The 26,023-nt window shown below is 32.0% G+C and overlaps 2 protein-coding genes and 1 long non-coding RNA gene across 11 annotated transcripts in view; 1 reads left to right on the top strand and 2 right to left on the bottom strand.

Annotated features, from left to right (window-relative positions):
- LOC106467954 (protein draper-like) overlaps positions 1-20,408 on the top strand; it is a 61,844-nt gene extending 41,436 nt beyond the window's left edge. For 7 of the 8 annotated variants that reach the window (XM_022396195.1, XM_022396194.1, XM_022396188.1 and 4 more), the window contains 6 exons: positions 1,217-1,345; positions 2,123-2,297; positions 3,394-3,422; positions 5,368-5,526; positions 5,847-5,996; positions 6,946-8,015. In XM_022396195.1, coding sequence (XP_022251903.1) covers positions 1,217-1,345; positions 2,123-2,297; positions 3,394-3,422; positions 5,368-5,526; positions 5,847-5,996; positions 6,946-7,058 — 755 coding nt within the window. In that variant the 3' untranslated portion in view covers positions 7,059-8,015. Of the gene's footprint in view, positions 1-1,216; positions 1,346-2,122; positions 2,298-3,393; positions 3,423-5,367; positions 5,527-5,846; positions 5,997-6,945; positions 8,016-20,203 lie in introns of those variants that run through there. The other variant, XM_022396193.1, reaches the window with a different exon arrangement.
- On the bottom strand, positions 7,850-8,160 carry LOC111087893. The gene is made up of 2 exons (XR_002612518.1): positions 8,058-8,160; positions 7,850-7,981 (listed from the first exon to the last, which is right to left on the bottom strand). It is a non-coding gene; the product is annotated as an uncharacterized LOC111087893 (long non-coding RNA).
- LOC106467956 (ras-related protein Rab-8A-like) overlaps positions 16,202-26,023 on the bottom strand; it is a 19,612-nt gene continuing 9,790 nt past the window's right edge. Inside the window, exons 6-9 of one of the 2 annotated variants that reach the window (XM_022396197.1) lie at positions 25,978-25,993; positions 24,917-25,033; positions 22,692-22,734; positions 16,202-18,537 (exon numbers count right to left, since the gene is read on the bottom strand). In XM_022396197.1, coding sequence (XP_022251905.1) covers positions 18,518-18,537; positions 22,692-22,734; positions 24,917-25,033; positions 25,978-25,993 — 196 coding nt within the window. In that variant the 3' untranslated portion in view covers positions 16,202-18,517. The remainder of the gene's footprint in view (positions 18,538-22,691; positions 22,735-24,916; positions 25,034-25,977; positions 25,994-26,023) is intronic. The other variant, XM_013928346.2, reaches the window with a different exon arrangement.

Raw genomic sequence — 26,023 nt, 5'->3', positions numbered from 1 at the left:
CCAGTGCTCCCACCCCCTCTTACTGTGACTGGGACATATATTTACCAATGCTCCCCCCTCATACTGCAACTGGGATGTACATTTCCCAGTGCTCCCACCCCCTCTTACTGTGACTGGGACATATATTTACCAATGCTCCACCCCCTCATACTGCAACTGGGATGTACATTTCCCAGTGCTCCCACCCCCTCTTACTGCGACTGGGACAAATGTTTCCCATTGTTTTTCAAAATTGTCTTGTGTGATGTATGGGAGTAAAATAAGTTGAAAGTATTTATCGGCATCCCACCTAATGTTGATGTATGATTTCCCTAATGTTAATAAGTTGAAAAATATTTATCGGCATCCCACCTAATGTTGATGTATGATTTCCCTAATGTTAATAAGTTGAAAGTATTTATCGGCATCCCACCTAATGTTGATATATGATTTCCCTAATGTTAATAAGTTGAAAAGTATTTATCGGCATCCCACCTAATGTTGGTGTATGATTTCCCTAATGTTAATAAGTTGAAAGTATTTATCGGCATCCCACCTAATGTTGGTGTATGATTTCCCTAAAATAAGTTGAAATGTATTTATCGGCATCCCACCTAATGTTGGTGTATGACTTCCCTCAATGTTTTCCACTCAGCCCTTCAGTAACTAACTAACATAACAACCGTGTCCACATCATTAGAGCAGTGAGTAGTATCCATAGTTACTGTGTAAATATGCTTGATGCACTTGACTCATATAGCTTAGAAGATAGTGAAAGTGAGTCGAGTGATGTTCAAATGTGTGATGATGAAGAGGCAATGAGTAATGATAGTCAAGATGACGAACCTAGCACCAGCAGAGGAAGATGTAAACAGCATCAACAATGGTAAACATTTTCCCCAGTCACAATGTGAGGGGGTGGGAGCACTGGGAAATATACATCCCAGCTGCAATGAATGGGTTAAGGTTCCATATTTAATATTGTAGCTTGAACAGAAATTACTGCTTTCAGTATAAGACCTCACTTTTAAATACAATGCAAGTGTGATCTGTTTTAGTAATTGTAAGTGTTGACCAACCCTTAGGAATATGGGTATATTAAACTTGAAGATTTATTAAGTGTGAAGTATTATTTCTAGTTTTGGTTTATTCAGGTAGTTTTACTGTTTATCATACAGTTGCGAAACACCTGCTGGTTTTGTGTGGTATCCTACTTTCTATTAAATCCTTGTTTCAGTGTGTCAGGAGGGGTTCTACGGAGATCACTGTCTGAAAAGATGCAACTGCTCCGGAAAGAACTTTGTCTGTAGCCCAACCAATGGCTGTGTTTGCAAGTATGGATATGAAGGAAAGAATTGTGAACGCCGTAAGTTTTGTGTAAAAATAGAAACTGATATAAAACGTATGATTTAGTTAGTTACAATAACTTACATGAGGAGCAAGGGTAAAAACTAATTTATTGTTCAAATCAGTTTCTTCTCGCTATTCTATGGAGGTATAGATCTACATTAACATTTAAAAAGGTTATCAAAATTACATATCCTTTTGCTGACTAGCGGAATACAAAAGTATTTGAATATCTTATCTGATGGTTTCACTGGAGTAAGTACGATCGTATCTAGTGGTTTCTGTGGATTAAATGATATCATATGTCATGGTTTATTTAGAGTAAGTATCGTGTATAGTTGTTTCTCTAGAGTAAATAATATCATATATCATGGTTTATTTAGAGTAAGTATCGTGTATAGTTGTTTCTCTAGAGTAAATAATATCATATATCATGGTTTATTTAGAGTAAGTATCGTGTATAGTTTTCTCTAGAGTAGATGAGGTTTGTGTAGTGTAACTCGTATCGTATCCAGTGGTTTTCGTAGAGTAAGTAATATCCCATTTAGTGATATCTAAAGTATGTTTCTTGAAAGTAAATGTGTGAAATATCAGTGCTCTATTTGCTTTTGAAACATAGTCTCAACATTAAATATAAAAACTGGTTAGTTTGCTCGGTTGTATATAATTAAAGACAGAGATAGCAAGTTGTCGTTTTCTCGGTGTTTACAGAATTTATTATAAAAATTTTACTTTCGTATATTTTAAGTTTTAATCAACGAGTACAGTTTTTCTCTCCCCCCGTCTAAATTCATAGGCTACACGGGAAGGGTAGTCAGAACCTACGAGGAAGAAGAAGGAGCTCAGACTAGCAGCTTGGGGTTGGTTATAGGTGTGACTTTGGTAGTTGTGTTAATCGTTATTGTTCTTCTGCTTTTTGTGTACTACCGTCATAAAGTGAAGCGACTGAAGTCAGAACTAGCATACGTTACGTAAGTTTCAAATTATGGTAGTTTAGTCTTTTTCTCTGTCTATAACATCCTGATATCTTAATATTAAAATGGTATTTTAACAGGTTAAGTGTTAAAAATATACAGGAGATCAATGTGTTTGATTTTTGAATGAGAATATATAAGTAGCATAAAATTAAATATCTCTCTTCCAAATATATATTTATGGATTTGAAAGTACATTGTGAGAATTACAACAAAGTACTGTTGTTAAATTATAATGTATCACTTGGAACACTTGAATTAGAAGATTAAGAATCGAGGGATTACTGTACTGTAAAAGTACTGTTGTTAAATTATAATGTATCATTTGGAACACTTGAATTACAAGATTAAGAATCGAGGGATTACTGTACTGTAAAAGTACTGTTGTTAAATTATAATGTATCATTTGGAACACTTGAATTACAAGATTAAGAATTGAGGGATTACTGTACTGTTGTTAAGTTATAATGTATCATTTGGAACACTTGAATTACAAGATTAAGAATCGAGGGATTACTGTACTGTTGTTAAGTTATAATGTATCATTTGGAACACTTGAATTACAAGATTAAGAATTGAGGGATTACTGTGCTGTTGTTAAATTATAATGTATCATTTGGAACACTTGAATTACAAGATTAAGAATTGAGGGATTACTGTACTGTAAAAGTACTGTTGTTAAATTATAATGTATCATTTGGAACACTTGAATTACAAGTTTAAGAATCGAGGGATTGCTGTACTGTAGCTATAACAAAATGTGTTATTTTTAACATTGGAATTATGTGATTAGAAGTTGGTGTAATGATACTTAAAAAATGACGTTGCTATCCAGAACCCACTGTGTAATATAGTGTAATAATTCCATGACAGAATACTGTAATCATAGTGTAATAATTCCGTGACAGAATAGTATTCTGTCACGGAATTATTACACTATGATTGCAGTACAGTCATAGTGTAATCATTCCATGACAGAATACTGCAATCATAGTGTAATCATTCCATGACAGAATACTGTAATCATAGTGTAATAATTCCATGACAAAATAGTAATGATGGTTTTGTAAGTTTAATTTTTATTTTTTTTCAGGTATACAGCTAATCCAGGGCCTATGATTGGTAAGTATTCAGACAGAAGATTATATAAATATATGATGCACTTCAAAGATATATTTGTAAGTACACAAGTCATTATCTACTTGAAATGCTGAAAGCTGGCAAAATATTGAAAAAAATCAATAAACCAAAACATTTTTATAACAACAAGTGTTTTTTTTTTCCACATTCCTCTTAATTTGTTCATTACAGCTCAAAATCGGAGGTGTTTAAAACTGATGCCTTCTGGGAAGATAGATATGAAATGCTATGTTTTTACTACCTCTGATTTTGAGTTACAAGTTAAGAAGAATGTTTGGTTTTACTACTTATATTTTAACCTTATTGTCTTAACTCTTTCCCTATGGACTTTGTCATTTTCATTGACCACGTAACCACCAGGTAACTACAAAAGTATCCATTATTATAACGTTTAATGTAGTAAGTGTATCTTCACAAAATGTGGCAAGCTTTTAGTAAACAATACTTGTCTTGTACCCAAAAAATCAGACTTTTGAATTAAGTATTTTTACTAAATATATGTCCATGAATATATGGAATCAGAGTGTTGAGTAGTGCGAATGCGCGATGATTTTCATCTAAAGATTGAAAATACTTTTATTCGTCTTGCAGTTTTCTGATTTAATTTGCCTAACCTCCTAAATGAATATCAAATGTTTTGTTTTTCTTTCAATAAAACTTTACATTTTATCTTTTTTTTTTTTCCTACCCTAACTGTATACAGAGTTGGTCGATTTGACCTTGTAACCATCACAAAAAATATGAAGTCTAAATTTCCCTTTCTCTTTCTAGAATGACTGCAAATTGTAATGGAGAACTACATTTGTTTATCCTAAATAACTTAAGCCTAATAACAGTCTACATCTGTTTCTACTTGATTTTATTGCCATTTGAATCCGGTGATACAAGCGTTAAATCATTCGGCAAATGCATAGCCCAAGATAATATATGGAATGCTGTAACACAAAAGCTACTTCTGATAAAACCTTATGGAGAAATTTTTTATTATCTTACCTAACCTGATCTTATTTAACTTAATTAAGTTTCTAATTTTAACATTTTTATATTTATATCACAATAAGTACCAAATTTACATGAAAAACAAGCAATTTGGTACTCATGTTTTGTTTTTGCTGTTGGCTTGCCAATGAAATTTAAGCCTACTTCTAATGATGGTACTGGTACATCAAATAATTTTTATTTATTTGAGAAATGCACATAAGAACACAGAATAATAACACACACATAAAACAATGTCTTATAACTTAACTAGCTTTCTTACAAAGGCCTAAGTGCCTTATACTACTTCCATTAGCTAATCGATCTGAACTCAGAGAGAGCAACTTCCAGTCTGTAGACAAAATAACTAAAAATGTCTACTGAGAACAATGTTGTATTATACACCATTCAGTAGACTAAAACTTTGTTTTTTTTATTAGTTATAAATCATGTAATAGAAAATGTCAGAATTATTAACAATTTGAGAAAGAGAGAATATGACAAGTGGGTTTTAAATCTATTTTATTTCTCTGTTAGCCAAAGTGATATAAAGCTTTATAAATTGGACTTTGTCTTGGTAATTTATGTATATATTATAGTGAGTAATTTATATTAAACTCATTACGATTCTCGTACAAGGGGAAGTTGAGGATTTATTTAAACATTTTACTTTAAAGTTAAGAAATTAAAACGTATATCACATTCAGATTTGATGTGTTAACTACGTTTTGATGCCAAGATTACTTGTACTACAATAGTAAAGTAGTTTAGCTGAACTTCAAATGTGATTGCGTGAAAGGTCGTGACGTGTGCTTTGACCTCCCCACAGTGAAAGGGTTAAAATAACTTGACTGATTGAAATGAAACAACAGTTTTTAAAATGATAGAATTTTTACTACTGGTGTTTTACTTTTTAAAGAAGTGCAGTAAAATTCTCTCGGTTTGTTAGACCAGCATCATTTCGACAATCCAGTGTATGCTTGCAACAGTGCTGGAGGAACAAAGAACAATCAGCTTGTTAAACACATTAGAAATGATTTGACTACAAAAAGTAACATCGAGAAAGCCAAACTTGGAGATGAAGATGATTCAAACATGTCCGAGAAAGGTTTGTAGAAACTTAATATTCTTCTATTTTCACAACTTGTTTTATTAGTCTAATTTTACTTTTGTTATAGTTTATGTGTGAAAAACCGTTAAAAATACCAATAAATATCTAGATTTCAGCACTACAACTTTTAAGATAGATTAAGTTGTTTTATGTCTTTGCATTTAAAAAAAAAGTTTTCTCTTATTAATAGAAATGTTTCACACTTTTATTATTCAAAAAAGTCACCATGGCTTCAATCTTTGTTTTAAATGTCTAAAGAATCCGTCACTGAAAGTGTTTTCATCTGGCTTTTTTATTTCCTGCTTTAATCTTTGCAGGAGCATGTGGTCTGTCCGTTCACGATGAACCTGGCAAGGCAAAACTAAAAGACTTGGATTATAACCCTAACATCTACCACAGTATTGATGATTTAAAACCTGAAACACTTAAGAATTCTCCTTTCTATGAAGAACTAAAAAAAGCAACTTGTAAGTTGAACTTTTTATTCAATTGAGGAAACTTTTTAACTAAAAAATAATTGTTTACTACAAATTAGGGTTTCCTTATTCACAACCCACTGAAATAGCCAGGCTGTTTTTTGGGACTCTTACTCAGTTGGGTCACAGCTGATACCACTATAATATTAAAGATGTTTAAAAACTAACTGGTATCTGACAATATTAATTGTTGACATTGTATTGGTTTAACAGTAAAGCTAAAGTATTAATTGTTGAAGTAGTGTTGTTTAACAGTAAAGCTAAAGTATTAATTGTTGAAGTAGTGTCGGTTTAACAGTAAAGCTGAAGTATTAATTGTTGACATAATGTAGGTTTAACAGTAAAGCTGAAGTATTAATTGTTGACATAATGTCGGTTTAACAATAAAGCTGAAGTATTAATTGTTGAAGTAGTGTTGTTTAACAGTAAAGCTGAAGTATTAATTGTTGACGTAATGTAGGTTTAACAGTAAAGCTGAAGTATTAATTGTTGACATAATGTCGGTTTAACAGTAAAGCTGAAGTATTAATTGTTGACATAATGTCAGTTTAACAATAAAGCTGAAGTATTAATTGTTGACATAGTAATTTTTATTGGAAAAAGAAAATTATAAAAACTATAACAAAAATGTTAGAGTTCCAGTTTAACATATTTGAATGAATATCATCAAAAAGATTATTCATTTGAGGTATGAAACAAGTAAAAAATAATACGCTAAAAACTTTCTTTATGGCAGATAAACTCGTATAGAGTTTAAAACTAAAGACTCTTAACATGTAGATTATTCATATTGTTAGATCATTTTAACTACACTGAAGTTAAAGTTAAGTATGTGTACAGATCATTTAATAAGTAGCTAATATTACGTTTCCTGACCAAACTGTATGTTCCAGTTCTTTCTTAAACAACTTATTAAAAATTTTTTCTTGATGTTTTTCAGTACCAGATAGTGATTCTGAATATGACCATCTTCAGTATGATCGCCCAATATCTAGACAAAAATCTCATTATCACTCGATTAATGGTACAACATCTAAATCATCAAACATCTGAAGTGTAAATATACTTTGAAATGTTTCTGTTATACATGTCATTTTATTAATTAATATTTAGTTATTAATCTACGAACATGGAGATGTTTTTTTCTTAGTGAGAGTATTTATAAATTAAATTGTAATAAGAAATAATTAGCATCCAAAAATGTTTCACCGGCTACAGTGAATACATTTGTGTAAAATATGTTGTGGTGTTATTGTTAGCTTCTAAAGTGGCTTGCAAGTCATTTAAATTGTGATCCAGTGATAATTGTGTTTCACACAAATTCCAAAATAATTGAGTTTTATTATAATGAAATCAATTTCTACTTTATTTTGGATTAAGAATTTTATTTTCTCAGTGTTGTAATAAGTGAAGGTTGATGTAAAAAGTACAGTTTTATATATTGTACATAGGACTTTTGTACTAACTGTCTCATCGAACGAGCACTTTGTTACAGTTACTTTGATATTGACAGCTACACTGTTATATTTTCAGTGTGTGTGAATGATTGTAGCCAGCAGTCCAGGGAAGAAAGTACTGTACCAGTAAAATCTATGTAATGCATTAAATACAGTCAACAATTTTATTGACGTAGCTAATGGTTTCATAAATGTAATATGCTACATCTTTATGGAATTTTGTATATTACAATCACTGATTGACAGCTATTGGTGTCACATTTGCATTCTAACAAAAGCATTTATAGATTTTTTTTTTCTAGATTTTTTGTGTAAATTGAGTATAATAATAGCTCTCTCTTTAGGTAGACTTGTTTTTTATATAGAAGAAAACACAGTTTTCTGTAGTTTTTTTTTCTTATAAAGTCCTGTAATTTGGGGAAGAATAATGTTAACTAAAGGCATCATGAACTGAACTAATTATTGTGTAAAATTATGGTACCTTCTGGTAAGGGAGCATTTAGATCAAAATGATGGTACCTTCTGGTAAAGGAGCATTTAGATCAAAATGATGGTACCAAATGCTCCCTTACCAGAAAGATCAAAATGATGGTACCTTCTGGTAAGGGAGCATTTAGATCAAAATGATGGTACCTTCTGGTAAGGGAGCATTTAGATCAAAATTATGATACCTTCTGGTAAGGGAGCATTTAGATCAAAATGATCTATTTCCAGATAATATTTCCCCAAGGATTTTTTGGCTGCCGAGCACCAGGTGGTCAAGGTGCTCGACTTGCAATCTGCGGGTTTGAATCCTCATCACACCAAACATGCTCACCCTTTCAGCAATGGGGGCATTATAATGTGACGGTCAATCCCACTATTCGTTGATAAGAGTAGCCCAACAGCTGGCGGTGGGTGGTGATGACTAGATGCCTTCCCTCTAGTCTTACACTGCTAAATTAGGGACAGCTAGTGCAGATAGCCCTCGTGTAGCTTTGCGTGAAATTAAAACACAAATCAAGGGTTTTGAAATAAGTTTAGGATTGAATAGTGGACCACTTGTTACTATTTTTTGTCAGTCCTTGAATAGTGAGCAGGTACCAGAGGATTGGAAGTTGACTAATGTAACTCCTCTTTTCAAGGATAAAAATTGTCCCAGTTATTATAGACGTATTAGTTTTACATAAGTGATGGGAAATGGTTTTGGAAGTCTGAAAAAAAGATGCTTTGCAAAATCATTTAACAAAGTTTGAAATTTTGTTGGATAGTCAACATGGTTTCACTAAGGGAAGATCTTGCCTTAAAAAATCTTTTGACATTTTTGTAAAGGTTACTGCTTATATAGATGAGGGTAAGAGTGTAGATTTGGTGTATCTGGATTTTCAGAAAACATTTGACATGGTGTCACATAAAAGGCTTTTAAAAAACGATCTCTACAAGTGTGAAGGATAAATTAGCTGATTGGATGGAAGAAAGCAGAGGGTTGTTATAAATGGAGTTCAGTCAAACTGGGGTACTTCAGGGTTCATTCTTAGAACCTTTGCTCTTTTTGATTTACATCAATTCTAGAGATGGAGTAGTCAATAAATTACTTAAATTTGTTGATGATATTAATCTCTTGGGTGTTGCTAGCTGTGAAGAGGATACTGCTACTTTACAAAAGGATTTAGATCATTTTGTGAGTTTGGCAAATGGGTTTTAATTATAACAAATGCAAGATAATGCATGTGGGTTATTATAACTTGGATGGAGATAACCTTAACAGTGTCATGAAAGAAAGGGATCTTAGTGTAATAGTCAATCAGTCTCTTAAGCCATCCGTGCAATGTACTGTTGCTAGTGGTCGGGCAAGCAGGTTTTTTTTAGTGTTTAATGGATAGGATGACATAGATGGACCAAAAAGTCCCCTTCTGTTTGCATAACCTCTAACACTTCCAAACTGTACCTGATATTACTCTCCTTTAACACAAAGTCAGCAGTCTAGGGTACAAATAATAGTTGACAGCACTGGATCAAATAACTAATACCATGCTGCAAAAGGTCGTGGGATGTGCATGAATAATATTTCAGTAATGTACATTTAGTGTTAACAAAGTTCATTCCAGAAACAGACTTACTTTTAAACATTACAATGAGAATTTTAGTTGTTGTGGAAACCTTTACTTGCAGTAAATATTTTAAAACAAAACTATATATCTATACACAACAACAGAATATTTAACTAGGTGATTAATTAAAAGTAAAACATTTTCTATCACATAAAAATAGCCTTTTAACCCTATGTGCTTGGGTGGGGGTCAAAGTGCACATGCCATTTACCATGGTATTAGTTATTTGATCCAGTGCTGTCAACTATTATTTGTACCCTAGACTGCTGACTTTGCAACAGTTTGTGTTATGAAGCTTAAGTGTAGGGTTTAAATTGATAATATTGAATACAAGAAATACTCCAATAAAATTTCAACTTAACTAGTGTTATTTCTGTAATATCTTGATTTCAGCTGTCAGTCTCTTAATATTTGCATAGATTAACTGCATAACTTTGGAACAGACACTTTGAAGATTAACAGGTGTAACTGTTTTTAAAGAAAGTCCACAGACAGCTTTTTGAGTGAATTATTTTAACTTTACAACAACATTTCAACCACTCGTGTCCATTATCTGTTTTCCTCTCCTCACAAGAAGTATAGGTTGGAGTGTTTTTGTTGCTCCGTTATAAAGTTATGTATGTTTATTTGTTTTAAACGTTATAATAAACATTTGTAATACCACACAGTTTCAGTTGAGCATCTTTCAAGAATTCCAGGACTTGTTTGTGTCAACATTTAGCACAGATGTAACAATCCAAAATCTCTGAAATTTGGTTCATTTTAATTCTTCACAAACATATAATATACATCATTCTGTTCCTAGCCATAAAAATGTTTCACAGTAATAACAATGGTTTCTTTAAAAAAAGTTCAATTTATATACATAGTCATGTAACAACTCGTAAACATTCTATTATGGTCCAGTTGTTAAACTTCCTGTCGATCGTCAAATACGGCAGGAGTGTTATTTACTGACAACGACACTAATACAGCTATTCTAAACAGGAAATTTTTCTACATCTAGTAACAAACTCATTCTTTTGAAGGGAAGCTTCACACCTACTTTTTAAGTATGGAAGTTGTATACGATCTGACAGAAAAAAATCTGGATCACAAATATAATTATTTTTTTCTCTTAAAATTCGTTTTTAAACTTTAAGTGTTAACTCTCATTAAAAACATGGTTATAAATGTGTCATAACCTGAAAATATGTTGGCATGTACAGAAATTGTAGGAACACTACTACAATTTGATATGATCTATTTTTAACCTCCAATAAAAATCCACAATTCTGGCATGTAAATAAGTGTTCTATTATTTACTTAAACAGAATTTTTTAAAATTAACTCCGTCAATCAGCCCAGATAATTACATTATAGGTGTGTGTGTGTATATCAAACAAGAGGGCATTAAATACTTAAAAAATTGGTTTACAGAGTAAAATGTTGGGATATATTTTTACTTATATTTTATAAACTGACAAAATTACTTGTAATATCTTTATACACAAATGCTAATCAGTAATTAACATCATTAATTACTCGGCAAATTTAACTTAATCTAGTCAAACGTATTGAGGAAATGTTGGCCTTCTTATCTTTAGAGAGAAAAAAAGCAGAAAATAAACTTGCAATGCTTAAATACTTTTCCCCATCTACCTATACTTAAAATTATACCTCTGCTAATTAACACAAACTCTTTTTTTTGTTTATAAGAAAACAAAGGTTTTATCTTGAGCTACATGTATAGTTACAGATGTTGTAAATATTATCGTATGCTCACAAAACAAGGATAAACACATCTGTTTTACTAGAAACTATATATTTACAAGTGACAAGTACAATTGTGTATATAAAATTTTTTCAACAAAGCAAATAACAATAATAGTAAGGTTCACATAAGCGTATGTATTGAATGTTACAAAATGGATGACTGGTGTGGATGTTTACTTTCAATATTTTTCTTCTCTTATTTAATGTTAAAATGGCAGTCTGTTATTGAAATAACAAGTTTATAATATATTCCAGTGATCACGTGTAGACTTGAAGCTTCTGGGGCCCCTATTTTTACCAGTAATACTATGACTTTTAACCAGGGCAACTACTTACTCCACGTATCGCATCTTACTATAGAAGTGACTCACAGAGACAGTTTCATGCAGTTGATCACGTAAATAATGCCTAGACCATGACTGGCCTGATGGGCCCTGGTATTGAACAAAAGGCCTCAAGCCTCTCCGAACGTAGCGTAGTTGACACATTTGTTTCTGCTTTCTCCGAGAATGTTAAAATTCATGTGAGACAAAAGAAAGAATTATATTCTCAAGGATATTTTGTTAGCAAATATAAACCTATGCTTTGAGATGGGCAGAAAAACTGAAACCAAAAAATTGGATATGTGTGTGTTTACAGATAACTTGGGATTTTAAATACTCTGAGGGATAATTTTAACCTGAGCATTAACAGTAGATGCATGCTCCTTGCTGACATAGGTTACATGTGCCTAATAGTGCCAGTGGCCTATAATATTTATATTTACTTGTGTGTTTTAAGTGTATGTTTTATATATCAATATAAACAGTAGACAGATTTACTTCAAATCAATTAAATGTTCTAATCGTGGTTTATAATATATCTGTAACCAAAATATTTTGACCCAAACCATGTAAAATGTTTAACTCCATACTGTGTGTAATGATTTATTACCAAGTATATTAAAATGTTTACATCTGTAGAATTAACTTTTGACTACCATCATCACTGATAAAAATTAATTTTAGTTGGAACAACGACATAAATTTAGTAGTGTTGGTAGCTATAAAACAACACATGTGAAGAAATACAATTTTAATATACAGATTAAGAAATGATTCATTACACACTTTGAACAGAAGACTATGTATATCTGTAACAAGCCATGTTATTTATAGTACAACTTCCACACAGTTACCCTCATATTTCTGTTTCTCCCTCGTAACATTTGAAAGTTTTAGTACAGAAATGGCAAAGCACACTTATAAATCTGGATATTGAATAACGGGAAGCACAGGCTTTTTTCCAGACATATACTCTAGTCAGCTTTGAAGCAGACTTGTCTGAACTATTCATGCACCAAATTACTTATGGGTCAACAAAAATACCATCAATATTCAAAGTAATTCTATTGATCGCTGATAGGATTTTATTTGTAATTAACACAGAAAGTGAGTGGTTTAACTTAATTCATTTAATCAGATCTTGATACTGAGTATTGTAAGACATAAAGACAAAAAAAAATTGGTTCAACAATATGATGCATCTGAACCCCCTACCAGAAGTTGATATAAAAACAGCGTTGGGTGTGTTCACTTTCTTTTGTCAATGACTTTAAAGGACTTATTCAGAAGTCCTTTTAACTAAGACCTACACACTTTTCAAGAAATCTAAAAGTGACTATTACCTGGGAAACGTAACCATAAGATCAACATAACCAAGGATTATGCTGGCTCGTCACATATTTAAAGCTAGAGCTGGATAATTAATTCAATTACCTATTAGCATCAATTACATCTACATACCAGATTAAATAAAATTATAATTAAATTGACTACTTTCATGAAAATAATCAACAAACTGAAGTTAGTACTTTCAGTTATTAATGTTCATAATTATCTAAGTAATTGAAATATTGCCACTATTATTTCTCATTATTATTTTCAATTAATTCAAGGTTGCTCAGCTTAATATATTACTGTCATGACTCAATACAATAATCAACTAATCAATATGAGGGTTTCTAAGTATTACGATTTTGATTATTGCAAGTCTCATGTGAGAATAATTAATTAGTTGAAAGTAATCAGTTAATGATTACGGCCCAATACTTTTAAGAAATTGAGTGTCAAGAGTCATCTTTTCTTATTCATAAGTTGTGAACAAAATTGCTGTTTAAAAAAAGACATTTTTTTTTTATTTATAACAAACTGAAATACTCGTTAACTGATGGGGAACGTTTAAACTTAATTAAAACAATGTAAGTTTAACAGCAATCATATATTTCAAAGTAATAACTTGGACAAACTTTATCTTAAAATTTTAAAATTATAACAAAGTTTCTTCTTAAACAACATTTACAGTTTGCTTTCCATCTACCAACAAATAAAGATTTTGAGGTGATCCCACCCTTGAACACCCTACATCTCACTGACCACAAGAAAAGCATGGTTGTTTGAAAAACAATCCAGCAACTTTCATACTTTGACCTTGAATACCTTTAGAATATTCAACATTGTCTAAAGCGTCAACCTGCCAAGATTGTTTGAGATTGACACAATAGGCTGGGAGTGATTAACCAACAGGCTTTACAAAATAGAAGTAGGGTTAAGTTCAATTTTGACCCCCTTAGGACATTCCCCATAGTTCACAGTGTTTACATACAAATTTTGGTTAAAATTGGTCCAATAGGCTTGGAAGAGTTTGGGTGCAAACCAAGACACATTTTGTCTATATCTAGCTTTGTGGTCCTAGTTAGAACACTGCTTATTAGAACAATTTCACACAGGTGTTGAGGAAACAAACCAGAACACAATCTTAACTCTAGGGTATCTGTAGTCAGTAAACTGTATTTTTCTGGTTATGTTTCTCAGAATTGAGCAAATTAACAAGCATCAAGTTTGGCTAACTTGTAAGAACAAGCATTATTCAAGTTCAAAGTCAATAGTTCAGAGAATGAAAAAGATAAACAAGATATAAGCCTCCAAAAACTGATCTGAATGATAGTCCTTAAATTTCACAGCTCTTCAATTGCTACGTTACACCTAAACTCTTATCAAACATCTTGTTGTGCAGTCTAGTTTGCAACATCCAATCAGAACTGTAAGCACAGCCGAGTTTGCTCAGGCCTGTCTTCTGAGTGTTTATTTACAAAATAGAGGAATAAACGAAAAGGGCTCTGTCAAACACGTGTACAATGCACACATTACATGCTCTATTTATCCAACGTGGCTATAGCTCCTTCGTTTCGGTGAAATCCACCTACAATTCAGGGTATACCTAGCATCTGATGAATTTTAAAGTACAATGTATTAATGAAGCAATCAGAGAGTGGTGAAATATAAAGAAATATAAAATGATAGTAATAAATTTCAATCTGTGATAGACTTGTATAATTTGGTTCGGTGGTGTAAAACGCAGTATAGTATGATGATCATACTCATAATGAAAGATCCTTACGGACGAAAAAAACATAGGTATGGTTTGTACTTTTGGATAGCTCAGTGGTCAATTCCTGTTAGCCAGAGGTTCAAGTCTCAGTCCTAGAGTCTCCTTTTACTTATCAACTTCTGCAGTGTTATACAACTGATTATTAGTGCTAGCCTGTGTTGCTGGAAACTCTCATGCAACCAGCACAACAATTTTGGTTTTAAGTAATTGGAATAGTTAACATTACATCTATCTTGGGAAAAAAAGGTGTATATTAGAAAGTTTCCTTTCATTGAATCAGAACGGGATTTAAAATACCGTACATCTATTTATTATTTTTCTTCCTCGCATCGTTTAAATCAGCTATTTTATAGATACACTAAGACCCCACTTTAAGCTGATTCGTTGTGAGAGATTAGTTTTTTCATGAGAGAGAGAGAGAAAAAGAATTATGAAAATACATAACTCTATGAACACTACTTTTTCATACTTATGGTAGTAGTGCGCTAAATAATTTCTATTTAATAAAATAATGCAACAAAGAACACAGAATAATAACATGCATAATGAAGACAATGTCCCGTAACTATCACAATTTTTCTGGCATTTCTAACGACGCAATATGAACCAACATCCATCAACACAATATCATTCCTGTGGGGGAAAATCGTTTTCTGTACAGGAAACAAAGTAATATAATATGTCATTTGATGGACGAAAACCTTGCCTGTCTATTGGTTATAATTAATATAGTCATTAATGGAATAGAGAACTACATGTATTGGCAATTCCTGAAAGAGAAGATGTGACGGGTGGGCGTGGCAGGAAGGGTCTGATTTTCTATTTGATGGATCTGTAACCAAACAAGATTTAAAGCTAATAAAAAAATGTTTTTTTCCAGCAATGATGATATTATAGTGAGTAATTTACTTTAAATTTACCAGTACCTAAACACAACACTTATACATCATTCAGGGGTAAAAAACAATACCTTCAGTTACATATCTCCAAATATGTAATGTTAAAATGACCCTGTTTAGAGCTGTTTCATTTAGAGCTCTGGTCTCGGGAACCCCTCCCGAGCACTAAACAGGGTATTACTGTACTAATGAAGTTCAAAGCTTACAGCCTGACTGTTACCATTTTTAATTTATACTTTGGTTCCCCAATGAGTCAGTCATAAGATTACAGACTTTTAACAATAAAAATCTGAGGGATTTGTTTCCTGTAGTGGTTAGAATGCAGATAGTCCATTGTGTAGCTTTACAATAAAAAACAAATTGATACTTATCTAACTGATATCCTAAACATTCAATCTTTCTGTAAAAAAAACATCAACAGGAAAATGTGTCAGTTAAGATTACCAGTTTCATTTAAAGAAAAAAGTTACTTTACAAGATTAAAAAAAAAACCTTCTTATAACCCTGGGACATTCCATGTCAGCAGAAACTGAATTATGGTCTATAAGATTTTTGTTTCATATTTCAGTACACTTTCAAAACCTTTTTTTTTTCTCCAAATCCTGTATGTTAACATTAACCCATGATTTAGGCTACACATTTATGGTTTCTTGTTATAATCTGTAGTTATTCTAGAACAAAAAATGCATAATTTATATCTAATTCCTAATTTTCTATGTTGGTTACGAGGTTGGTCAAATCGACCAAACCCATGGGGTCTGATTTCCAAATGTACTCATGTAATAGTACCAAGGGGCGTAAGGAAATTCCAGTACCAGAAACACCTGATTAACCCTCTCGTTACACGTCCTTCTACAAGCTAGAATATGAAATAAGAACCTCCTGTCTTTTCTATTTCCTGTGATATCACTACATTTAGTGGATATTTCATTTTTGGATATTCTTGCTTATGTACACCTACTATGTGTATGATGTGTGAATAACCAATCAAAAGTTCAGAATGTCCCCCACATGGTTTTCTCAGCCTCTAGAGGGAGATAAGTTCCCAAGATTATTTCTTTATCTTTAATCTCAGAAGGAAGGGGTAAGTGAAAATGTTGGCCGAAAAACAATATCTTTTTTTTTGACCCAAATACAATTTAGTTAGTAAACCTGATAAATCACAGTGGAGTTCTGCAATATTGATAATATGTGGTTATTTCAAAATTCATATATAAAACCTAAAAACATTATTTTATTTTACATCCTCCAAGTGCAAAATTTTACAAGGCTTAGCAAATTACGGCAAGCAGGTTAACAAGTACAAAGTTTGTAAGTAGAAAAACAATCATCGTTTTCTATCTTTATTCACTGTTCTATGTTTCAAGAAAAATACCTGAAATTTAAGGACTCATTTGTAAATAATAATGATATATATACACAAGTAAGGTATTATCACGGAAATGTGACTCTTTTACAAAATACTGGTTTAGTAAAACAAATCAAATACAGGTCACTTTGTAAAGGCCAGTTTTATATTATTGGATGAATGCACGTGCACCGCATCATTTCAACTTCTGTAATGTTAGTTAGACACGGCCGAAAGGTCAATAAAATACAAATAATAAATATATATATTGATGTATAATGTTATGAGATTTAGGCTACACATTAATGGTTTCTTGTTATAATCTGTAGTTATTCTAGAACAAAAGATGCATAATTTATATCTAATTCCTAATTTTCTATGTTGGTTACGAGGTCGGTCAAATCGACCAAACCCATACAGATACAATAGTGAAAATAACAGATAAAATATAAAGTTTTCTCTAAAAAAAAGAAATTTTCTAAAAAGTCTGGAGGTTATAAAGATTTTGCATGTGAAATTTGACAATTTTCTGAAACATAAAAGTATTTTTAATCTTAAAATCAAAATTACTTTGCATGTTGGATAGTCAACATTCGAAAAGAAAAAAAATGTACGAGCAAAACATTACTTAAAAAAAATCTTAAAACTTAATTACAAAATCAGATATTTTATGTAATGTTTAACTGATAACCTGCAAAATTTCACAAAGACGCTGTATTAAAAGTTATAATATGAAAACTATGACAAGCACAAAATGGTTATGGGGTCAATCCCTGGGACAAAGTTCGTAGTGAGGGGGTCACAAAGTAATATTTATAATAATGCTGATGATTGGTTCTAAAGGGAGGGGCAAATATACATGTATGTTTCTAAAACAAAATATTACATTTGCACTTGATCCATGACTTTTATCGTTCTTATTATGTCCGAACTAATTGGTTGGAAGAACATGATGTACTTTGGTAGATCGTTAACATCTATTAATTTCTGGATATTATCCATGTGTTAAATGTTCAAACTTAGGCAACTAATTTATTATTAACTCATCTTGTTAGTTGATGCCTGACAATTTGTACACAGGTTTTAATTTACTGTTTATCAGGTAAAGATACGTCAGGAAAAAAGCCTGTGCGGTTTGTAAACCAAGTGCCCGTGAAACAAAAAAAAAAAGGTTTCACTTGTACTTATACAACTCTACCAAGAAAAATAATCTCATGACGTGGTGTACTCCTGCCTCCATTAAAAGTCTCTGTGATGTTTGGAGTATTATTCATTATCAAAAACAATCCATATTTTTTTTGTGAAGAAATTCCCAAGCCTCCAATGACATGCCCTTCCTAAGGTCACAACATTGTTGTCAAACTGCTGTTAATGTGATGCCGACCATTAAGGGGAGCTGTAATTACTGTTTCTGGCAGGAACATACACATCATAACATCCATACCATACCTGAAATAAGCATCAAAGAACTGTGCAGAACCAACGCGAAGTTTTTTTGGTCGGTTCGTTGGCCTTCAACTGATGACTTCCAGTCTTAGGTGGATTGGTTGCCTCCTGGTGACACAGAAAAAAACTGTCAGGACTCATGATACAAAATAAATGGTTTAGGCTTAACTATTCTACATCATTTTCAAAAGCAAGAAAAATATTTTTAAAACATATGTAGCAAAATTAACAAAAATTGAACTGAATAAATTCCATAAACTAATATTTTAAATAGCTTTTAACATAATATAATAATGCTATTGTCCAAATATTTATTTAAACTATCACCAAAGTAGCTAAAAACAAGTTCAAGCACTGAAACATGTAATTAAATAGCTAATTTTTATTTCAACAAAATGATACTGAAATATATCTGTTTATATATATACAATAAACACATGCTTTCAATCTTAAAAATGTTCACGCAAAAACAGGCAAAATGAAATCAGCAAGCATAAAAATGCACCAATCAAAGAGAAGCAACTTGAAAATAATTCAGAATGTAAATTTCACTTTATCAAAATGCTGCCACATCTGACATGCTTCTATTCAGTATAGATTTAAATACCTAAACAAAGAACAATGTAAAAGGTAAAGCAAAAAAGCCGTATTTCAGCACTTAAGATGTGTTTAAAACAAAAGATAACATTTTTGAGTTTAATATTAAAGTTGGTAAGGTGTGAAAGATTAGTTGAATTAAGAAATAAGAAACTTCAAATTTGACTTCAGTCTGGTTTCAATTCCGAAACAGACTGACTGTGAGGACAGTGGGAGAAAAAACCCAAAAAACAAGAACAATCCCTTTTGCTTGGTACTATTCGATCACACTTCCTTTGTTTGTATTGTAGCTGAATTTATTGTGCTTTAAGTGCTGTAACAAGTTTAACTGTCTTTACTAACACACACAATTAATTTCAATACAAAACTTAAAACAATTAAATAACAGTATGCTATGTATTTAAACAAAAAAACAAACATATACATTTTTCTAGGCAACTTTACATTTGAGGGTGAGTAATGTTTCCAGACACTATTTCATCTGCTACTTTATTACCAACAGTTATACCTAACAATATGAAAAATACTCATGTATTTAAAAATTGGGAGCTAGATTATCTCAATTTGAACACAGAGTAACGTAAACAAAGATAAAGAAACTTTTAAAACATGTTACTTTCTACATTTATTATTTCTTCATATACGTACAAATACTATTTCTAAAGAACTCTTTTTCATACCCTGTTTGTCTGTTTGTTTAGAACACTTGTGCAAGCTATACACGCTGTATCTGAGCACAACTACCATACTTTTCAGCTGATAATATCAGAGGGAAGGCAGATAACACAGGTCTGTAAATTTAAACTTCATAAAAGTTGTTTCGGTTTTAATTATGGATTTTCAAGAAATCCGCTACACAGATATCGAAAATAATATTAATTTTTTTTCTATCACGTAAGGATTTTTTTACAAATCGGAAAGAAAAAAAAACCTTACTTATGTCAAATTATTATTTCGGTTACCACAATGAACATTTTTTATTATTATGCTCGTTAACTCAAACTCAAGAAAAGGGAAGAACACTACTGATGTCAAACGAACATGCATCCTCATTCCTTTGTGAAATCTACATCTTGTAGTCTCAAAACTACGTGTTGTGGTCTTTCTTTTATGTATTGCATTATGAAGTTTTGTGAAAAATCTGTATGTGATGGAGAAAAATGGATATCATTTTCAGATTCAGCATACTGTAGAACATGCAAAAAAATTCAAGACAATAAAACCATTGCAGACCTGTGTAATCGACAGCCCCACAGCCAACTCTGAAGGAAGATCAAGGTTTGATTGTCACAGTTATACTGTATCCATGGCCCCAAAGACCAGAGAACATTTTAGTGACAACAAGATTCATAATCCAGGCATGCTAATGCTAAGTCACACCTGGTCCAATTAAATATTCAATGCCTGGTCTATGAACCTCTTTTAAACAGTGTATTTAATCTAATTGTTGTTTGTTTGTTTTTTATACTAGTTTTATTGTTTATCAATACCTGGATAATACATACTTATAGTTTTGAAATAAAATGTCTGGCCTATGGTAATGATCCGTGTTATTCTCCAACAGTGATAAAGGTTTTGTTTGTCTGTTTTTGAATTTCGCGCAAAGCTACACAAGGGCTATCTGAGCTAGCCGTCCCTAATTTAGCAGTGAAAGACTAGAGGGAAGACAGCTAGTCAACCCCACCCACCACCAACTCTTGGGCTACTCTTTCACTAATGAACAGTGGGATTGACCGTCACATTCTAACATTCCCACGCCCGAAAGGATAAGCATGTTTGGTGGGATGGGGATTCGAACCTGCACCCTAACCACCTGTCCTGCCGGGCCTACTATGATAAAGGATAGGAATCTATATAACATCATACACATAAAAAGTGCACAGAAGTTTACGAACATTATTTGAATATATCGAATTAATGGTATATTTTATACTGTGCTGGCTATAGGACGGTGGAATTATGAATGTATACTTTCTCAATACTAACATAAACATCAGCAAGGTTCAGTTATCTCAAATTTACCACATAATTCATGTTGCTCCAAAACTAAGCAAGAGATTGAACAGTACAAACATGAAACCTGGGTAAGCTTATCAGAATCTTAATACTTGTTCTAATCTAAAAATAACCTTTATAAAATTTCAAGATCCTCTTTCAATACAAGTAGCTTATCCTCTGAAAAGACAAGTAAGCATGTAACATCCATTCAATATTACTTAAGCTATAGGTTTCTTCCTTTACAAAGTACTATATATATATCTTGGGTTAAACAGCCAGACCTCTATTAGCTGTCCTTAATTCAGAGCTGCTGACCAGGTGAAGGGCAACCAATCATCAGAACCACTGCCCATGTAACTACTCTTACCTGTATAACAGGACTGACTATCAAAGCTAGAAAACCACTGCAGAGCTCTATGTCCAAGATATAAAAATTAATAAATAATTAGTAATAATAATAACCAATAATAACCGATTTCTAAAAAATTGTAAAAGGAATGCTGTACTATGTAACGGGAAGGTGTAAAAGGAATGCTGTATTATGTAACAGGAAGGTGTAAAAAAATGCTGCATTATGTAACGGGAAGGTGTAAAAGGAATGCTGTATTATGTAACGGGAAGGTGTAAAAGGAATGCTGTATTATGTAACAGGAAGGTGTAAAAAAAATGCTGCATTATGTAATGGGAAGGTGTAAAAGGAATGCTGTATTATGTAACGGGAAGGTGTAAAAGGAATGCTGTATTATGTAACGGGAAGGTGTAAAAGGAATGCTGTATTATGTAACGGGAAGGTGTAAAAGGAATGCTGTATTATGTAACGGGAAGGTGGTTTACATAATACAGCATTCCTTTTACCCCTTCCCGTTACATAATACAGCATTCCTTTTACACCTTCCCATTACATAATACAGCATTCCTTTTACCCCTTCCCGTTACATAATACAGCATTCCTTTTACCCCTTCCTGTTACATAATACAGCATTCCTTTTACACCTTCCATTTACATAATACAAGCATTCCTTTTACACCTTCCCGTTACATAATACAGCATTCCTTTTAGGAAGGTGTAAAAGGAATGCTATATTATGTAAACGGAAGGTGTAAAAGGAATGCTGTATTATGTAAACGGAAGGGGTAAAAGGAATGCTGTATTATGTAATGGGAAGGGGTAAACAATTAACACTGCAACATTTTGAGTATCTGGTGCAAGTACTATTTATGTACATCACAAAAACATGTTCAGACTGGCCTTGAATCAGGGTCAGTTAAGTAACATTCTGTTGTCCACACATACACAAGCAAAAACTTATTTCAGGGCTCAAACAAAATAAACTTGCTACAAATGGGTGAGTTAACAAAGTAAACAAAAATTATATCTTGTTATAACCATTCCTTTTAACCACTAGATGCAAGCAACGCCATTAATCTTGCTATGTGTATACACTCTGGGAGAAACCATCCTCATGTACAAAACTAGAGTAATTTCACGTTCGTTATCAAGCACAGGGGAAGATGTATAATTCCTTCACAACAAAATCTACAACACTTCACGTACTGAACAAAGACACATACTTAACACGTCAGTGCACTATTGTATGTTACATGTTAGACTTCTCCAAGCAGGCCACACATTTCTCAAGAAAAAGAAATTTCCAACAGGACATTACCTTCTGCACGTACAGGAAATGATGAAGATTGGTTCCAAGATAACTCAAAAAGGATAAAAAGCCAGAAGCAAATAGCAGTAGAGTCTGATTAATATGCATCCAAAAGATTGAACAACTTAACTTCTACAAATTAAACTTTCAGTTAACTGTATCCTCAAAAAAAAAAAAAAAAAAAAATTTTTTAAAAGATACACACAGAAAATGAACAAATAATACTTATGATAAATCCAATACTTTAACACTCGGATAAATCCAGAGCTTCTTTTTTAAAGCACATTCACAGAAATGAAAAGTTTCAAAAAGCATTATCACTTATTTTAAAACATTATTGAAATCTCACTCATAGTTATCCTTAAGAAAAACAAACCTCTCACTATTAAAAACAGTAGCAGAAATTTTATCTGCTACTAAACGGGAAAAATACGATTAATTCCTAAGGATTTCTAATCCTGTTCAAAGTCTGATTCTTCTCTTAACAAATATGCAGCCTATTTTACTTTAATTCCACCCCCATAAACTTATAAACCATACAATCCTTCAGGTTTGAACGAGTCAGATAACGAACAAGTCACGCTTTTCATCTTAACTGCATGAAAAAAGTTTGCTAGAACTAGAACTTAGAAAGTATCATAATTATACGTATAAGTATGATAACATCCATACATAGTATAGTATTGGATACTTTGAATATTAATAAAACATAATTATTAAAAGAAACATGCACACTTCTCACAAAATTAAATATGATGACAGTGAGTATTTTCTAAAATATCTTTCATTTTTAAAAAAAGATTATGATAGAATAATGCAAATTGGTCTCTAATCTTTCCCCACAAAAATGTAAGAAAACTTAACCGTTACTATACGTGTGTTTACTTTTAATAATCATACATAAATATTAAAAAACGTTTTGCTTGACATTTGTTGAAGGAAATACTGAGGATTTGGTTTACCTTGATTTTTAAAAAAACATCTGATAAGGTGCCACACAAAAGACTTGTTACAAAAATTAAATCTGTGGGTGTCGAAGAAATGTTATTAAATTGGACAGAAAATTGGCTGGAGAGTAGAAAGCAGAGAGGAATAATAAATGGAGTTAGTTCTGATTGGATCACAGTTACGAGCGATGTGCCTCAGTGATTTGAGCTGGGTCCTCTGCTGTATTAATTAATTTAGATCATTTGATGCATTGGGCCAATATGTGGCAGGTGATGTTTAATTATCCAAAATGTAAGGTGACACATGTAGATTTTCACAATTTAAATGGGAATACAGTAAATACTGTGGCTGAAGAAAAAAGATTCTGGTGTTGTGATTGAAAAATCACTTAAGTCATCTAAACAGTGTATTGTAGCTAGCAATAGGGCTAATAGGATTTTCGGTAGCATCTATAGAAATATTAAATACAAGACAAGGGATATTACTGTTTCACTGTAGCTAGCAATAGGGCTAATAGAATTTTCGGTAGCATCTATAGAAATATTGAATACAAGACAAGGGATATTACTGTTTCACTGTATAGATCACTTGTAAGGCCTCATTTAGAGTACTGTGTACAGTTTTGGACTCCCTTCCTCAAGAAGGACATTGAACTGTTGCATAAGGTTCAGAGAAGAGCCACTAGGATGATACATGGGATGGTGAGATTGTCCTATGAAGAGAGATTAAACTTGTTTTATCTGGAGAGAAGAAAGGTCAGAGAGGATTTGATTGAAGTGTTTAAGATTATTAAGGGTATTGATAATATAGATCCATTAAACATTTTTGTGTTTAGCAGTGAAAACAATAGGACAAGGGGTCATAAACTCAAATTTTGGCAGCGTAGGAGTCATCTGCAGTTCAGAAAGTATTACTTTCCAAACATGGTGATTGGCTTTTGGAATGAGCTGCCATCAAGGGTGGTGGAGGCAGAAAATTTAACTGAGTTCAAGGAAAGATTGGATGAATACATGAGTAGTAAGTGGTGGATATAGTCAGGAGCTGGAAGGGACATCATTGAGGGGCTAATAATCTCCTTTTTGTCCCTTTAAAATTGTATGAACTTATAATTCTATTTAGTTTAATTAACAAAGTTAAAATTTAAATATATAATTAGCATAAAAAACAATTCAATACAAAGTTAATAAATCAAACCTGATAGTAAATTTCTATTAGCGCAACTCACTCAGACCATTATTCTTACACTATCCTTCTATTTTCAACAAACAAGTTATATCTTTACATACCATTTTTTTTTCCATTTTCCTCTTGATATCTCTTGCTAATGCGAAAAAAGCCTCTTCTACATTTATGCTAGCTTTTGCACTTGTCTCCATAAATTTTATCCCATATTCTATGGCAAGCTTTATTTTTTTTCACGAAAGAAAAAAATCCATTAATGTTATCTTTATATTTAAATCAAGCAGTTTATAAATCTCAGGTTCAATACGATGTTCTGTAAAGTTATACTTTTATTTATTTTTTTAATTTTATATTCAGCATTTCAGAAACAAAGCATAAAATGTTCTTAAAAAAAAACAAGTCTGTCTAGATGTTGTGATTATGACTGTCAAGTATGGTTAAAAACACCTACAATACACAGTCCGATACCTTTTATTTTAATGATTATAATTTACAAAACACCCTGTTATTTCAATCATAATTGGAAAATAATTGAAATTCACATAAAAGTTATGAAAGATTAATTATCCATATGCCAATGACTTAACACCTAAATTGCACAGAAATAAGAGAGAAGCCCAGAGCAGAATTAATAAAAACATACGTTTTTTATGCTATCTGTTAAATACAATCAGTATTAGCTAAATTTATCGACTACCATCCGATTGTTTTTCATGTATTTTAAACATACCTGTTCCCCCCGTTCTGTTAAATACAATCAGTATTAGATAAATTTATTCACTACCATCCGATTGTTTTTCATGTATTTTAAACATACCTGTTCCCCCCGTTCTGTTAAATACAATCAGTATTAGATAAATTTATTCACTACCATCCGATTGTTTTACATGTATTTTAAACATACCTGTTCCCCCCGTTCTGTTAAATACAATCAGTATTACATAAATTTATCGACTACCATCCGATTGTTTTTCATGTATTTTAAACATACCTGTTCCCCCCGTTCTGTTAAATACAATCAGTATTAGATAAATTTATTCACTACCATCCGATTGTTTTACATGTATTTTAAACATACCTGTTCCCCCCGTTCTGTTAAATACAATCAGTATTAGATAAATTTATTCACTACCATCCGATTGTTTTACATGTATTTTAAACATACCTGTTCCCCCCGTTCTGTTAAATACAATCAGTATTAGATAAATTTA

Source organism: Limulus polyphemus, unplaced genomic scaffold, assembly GCF_000517525.1.
Source record: "Limulus polyphemus unplaced genomic scaffold, Limulus_polyphemus-2.1.2 Scaffold2809, whole genome shotgun sequence".
Taxonomy (NCBI): domain Eukaryota; kingdom Metazoa; phylum Arthropoda; class Merostomata; order Xiphosura; family Limulidae; genus Limulus; species Limulus polyphemus.
This window is presented reverse-complemented; position numbering and strand designations above follow the sequence as displayed.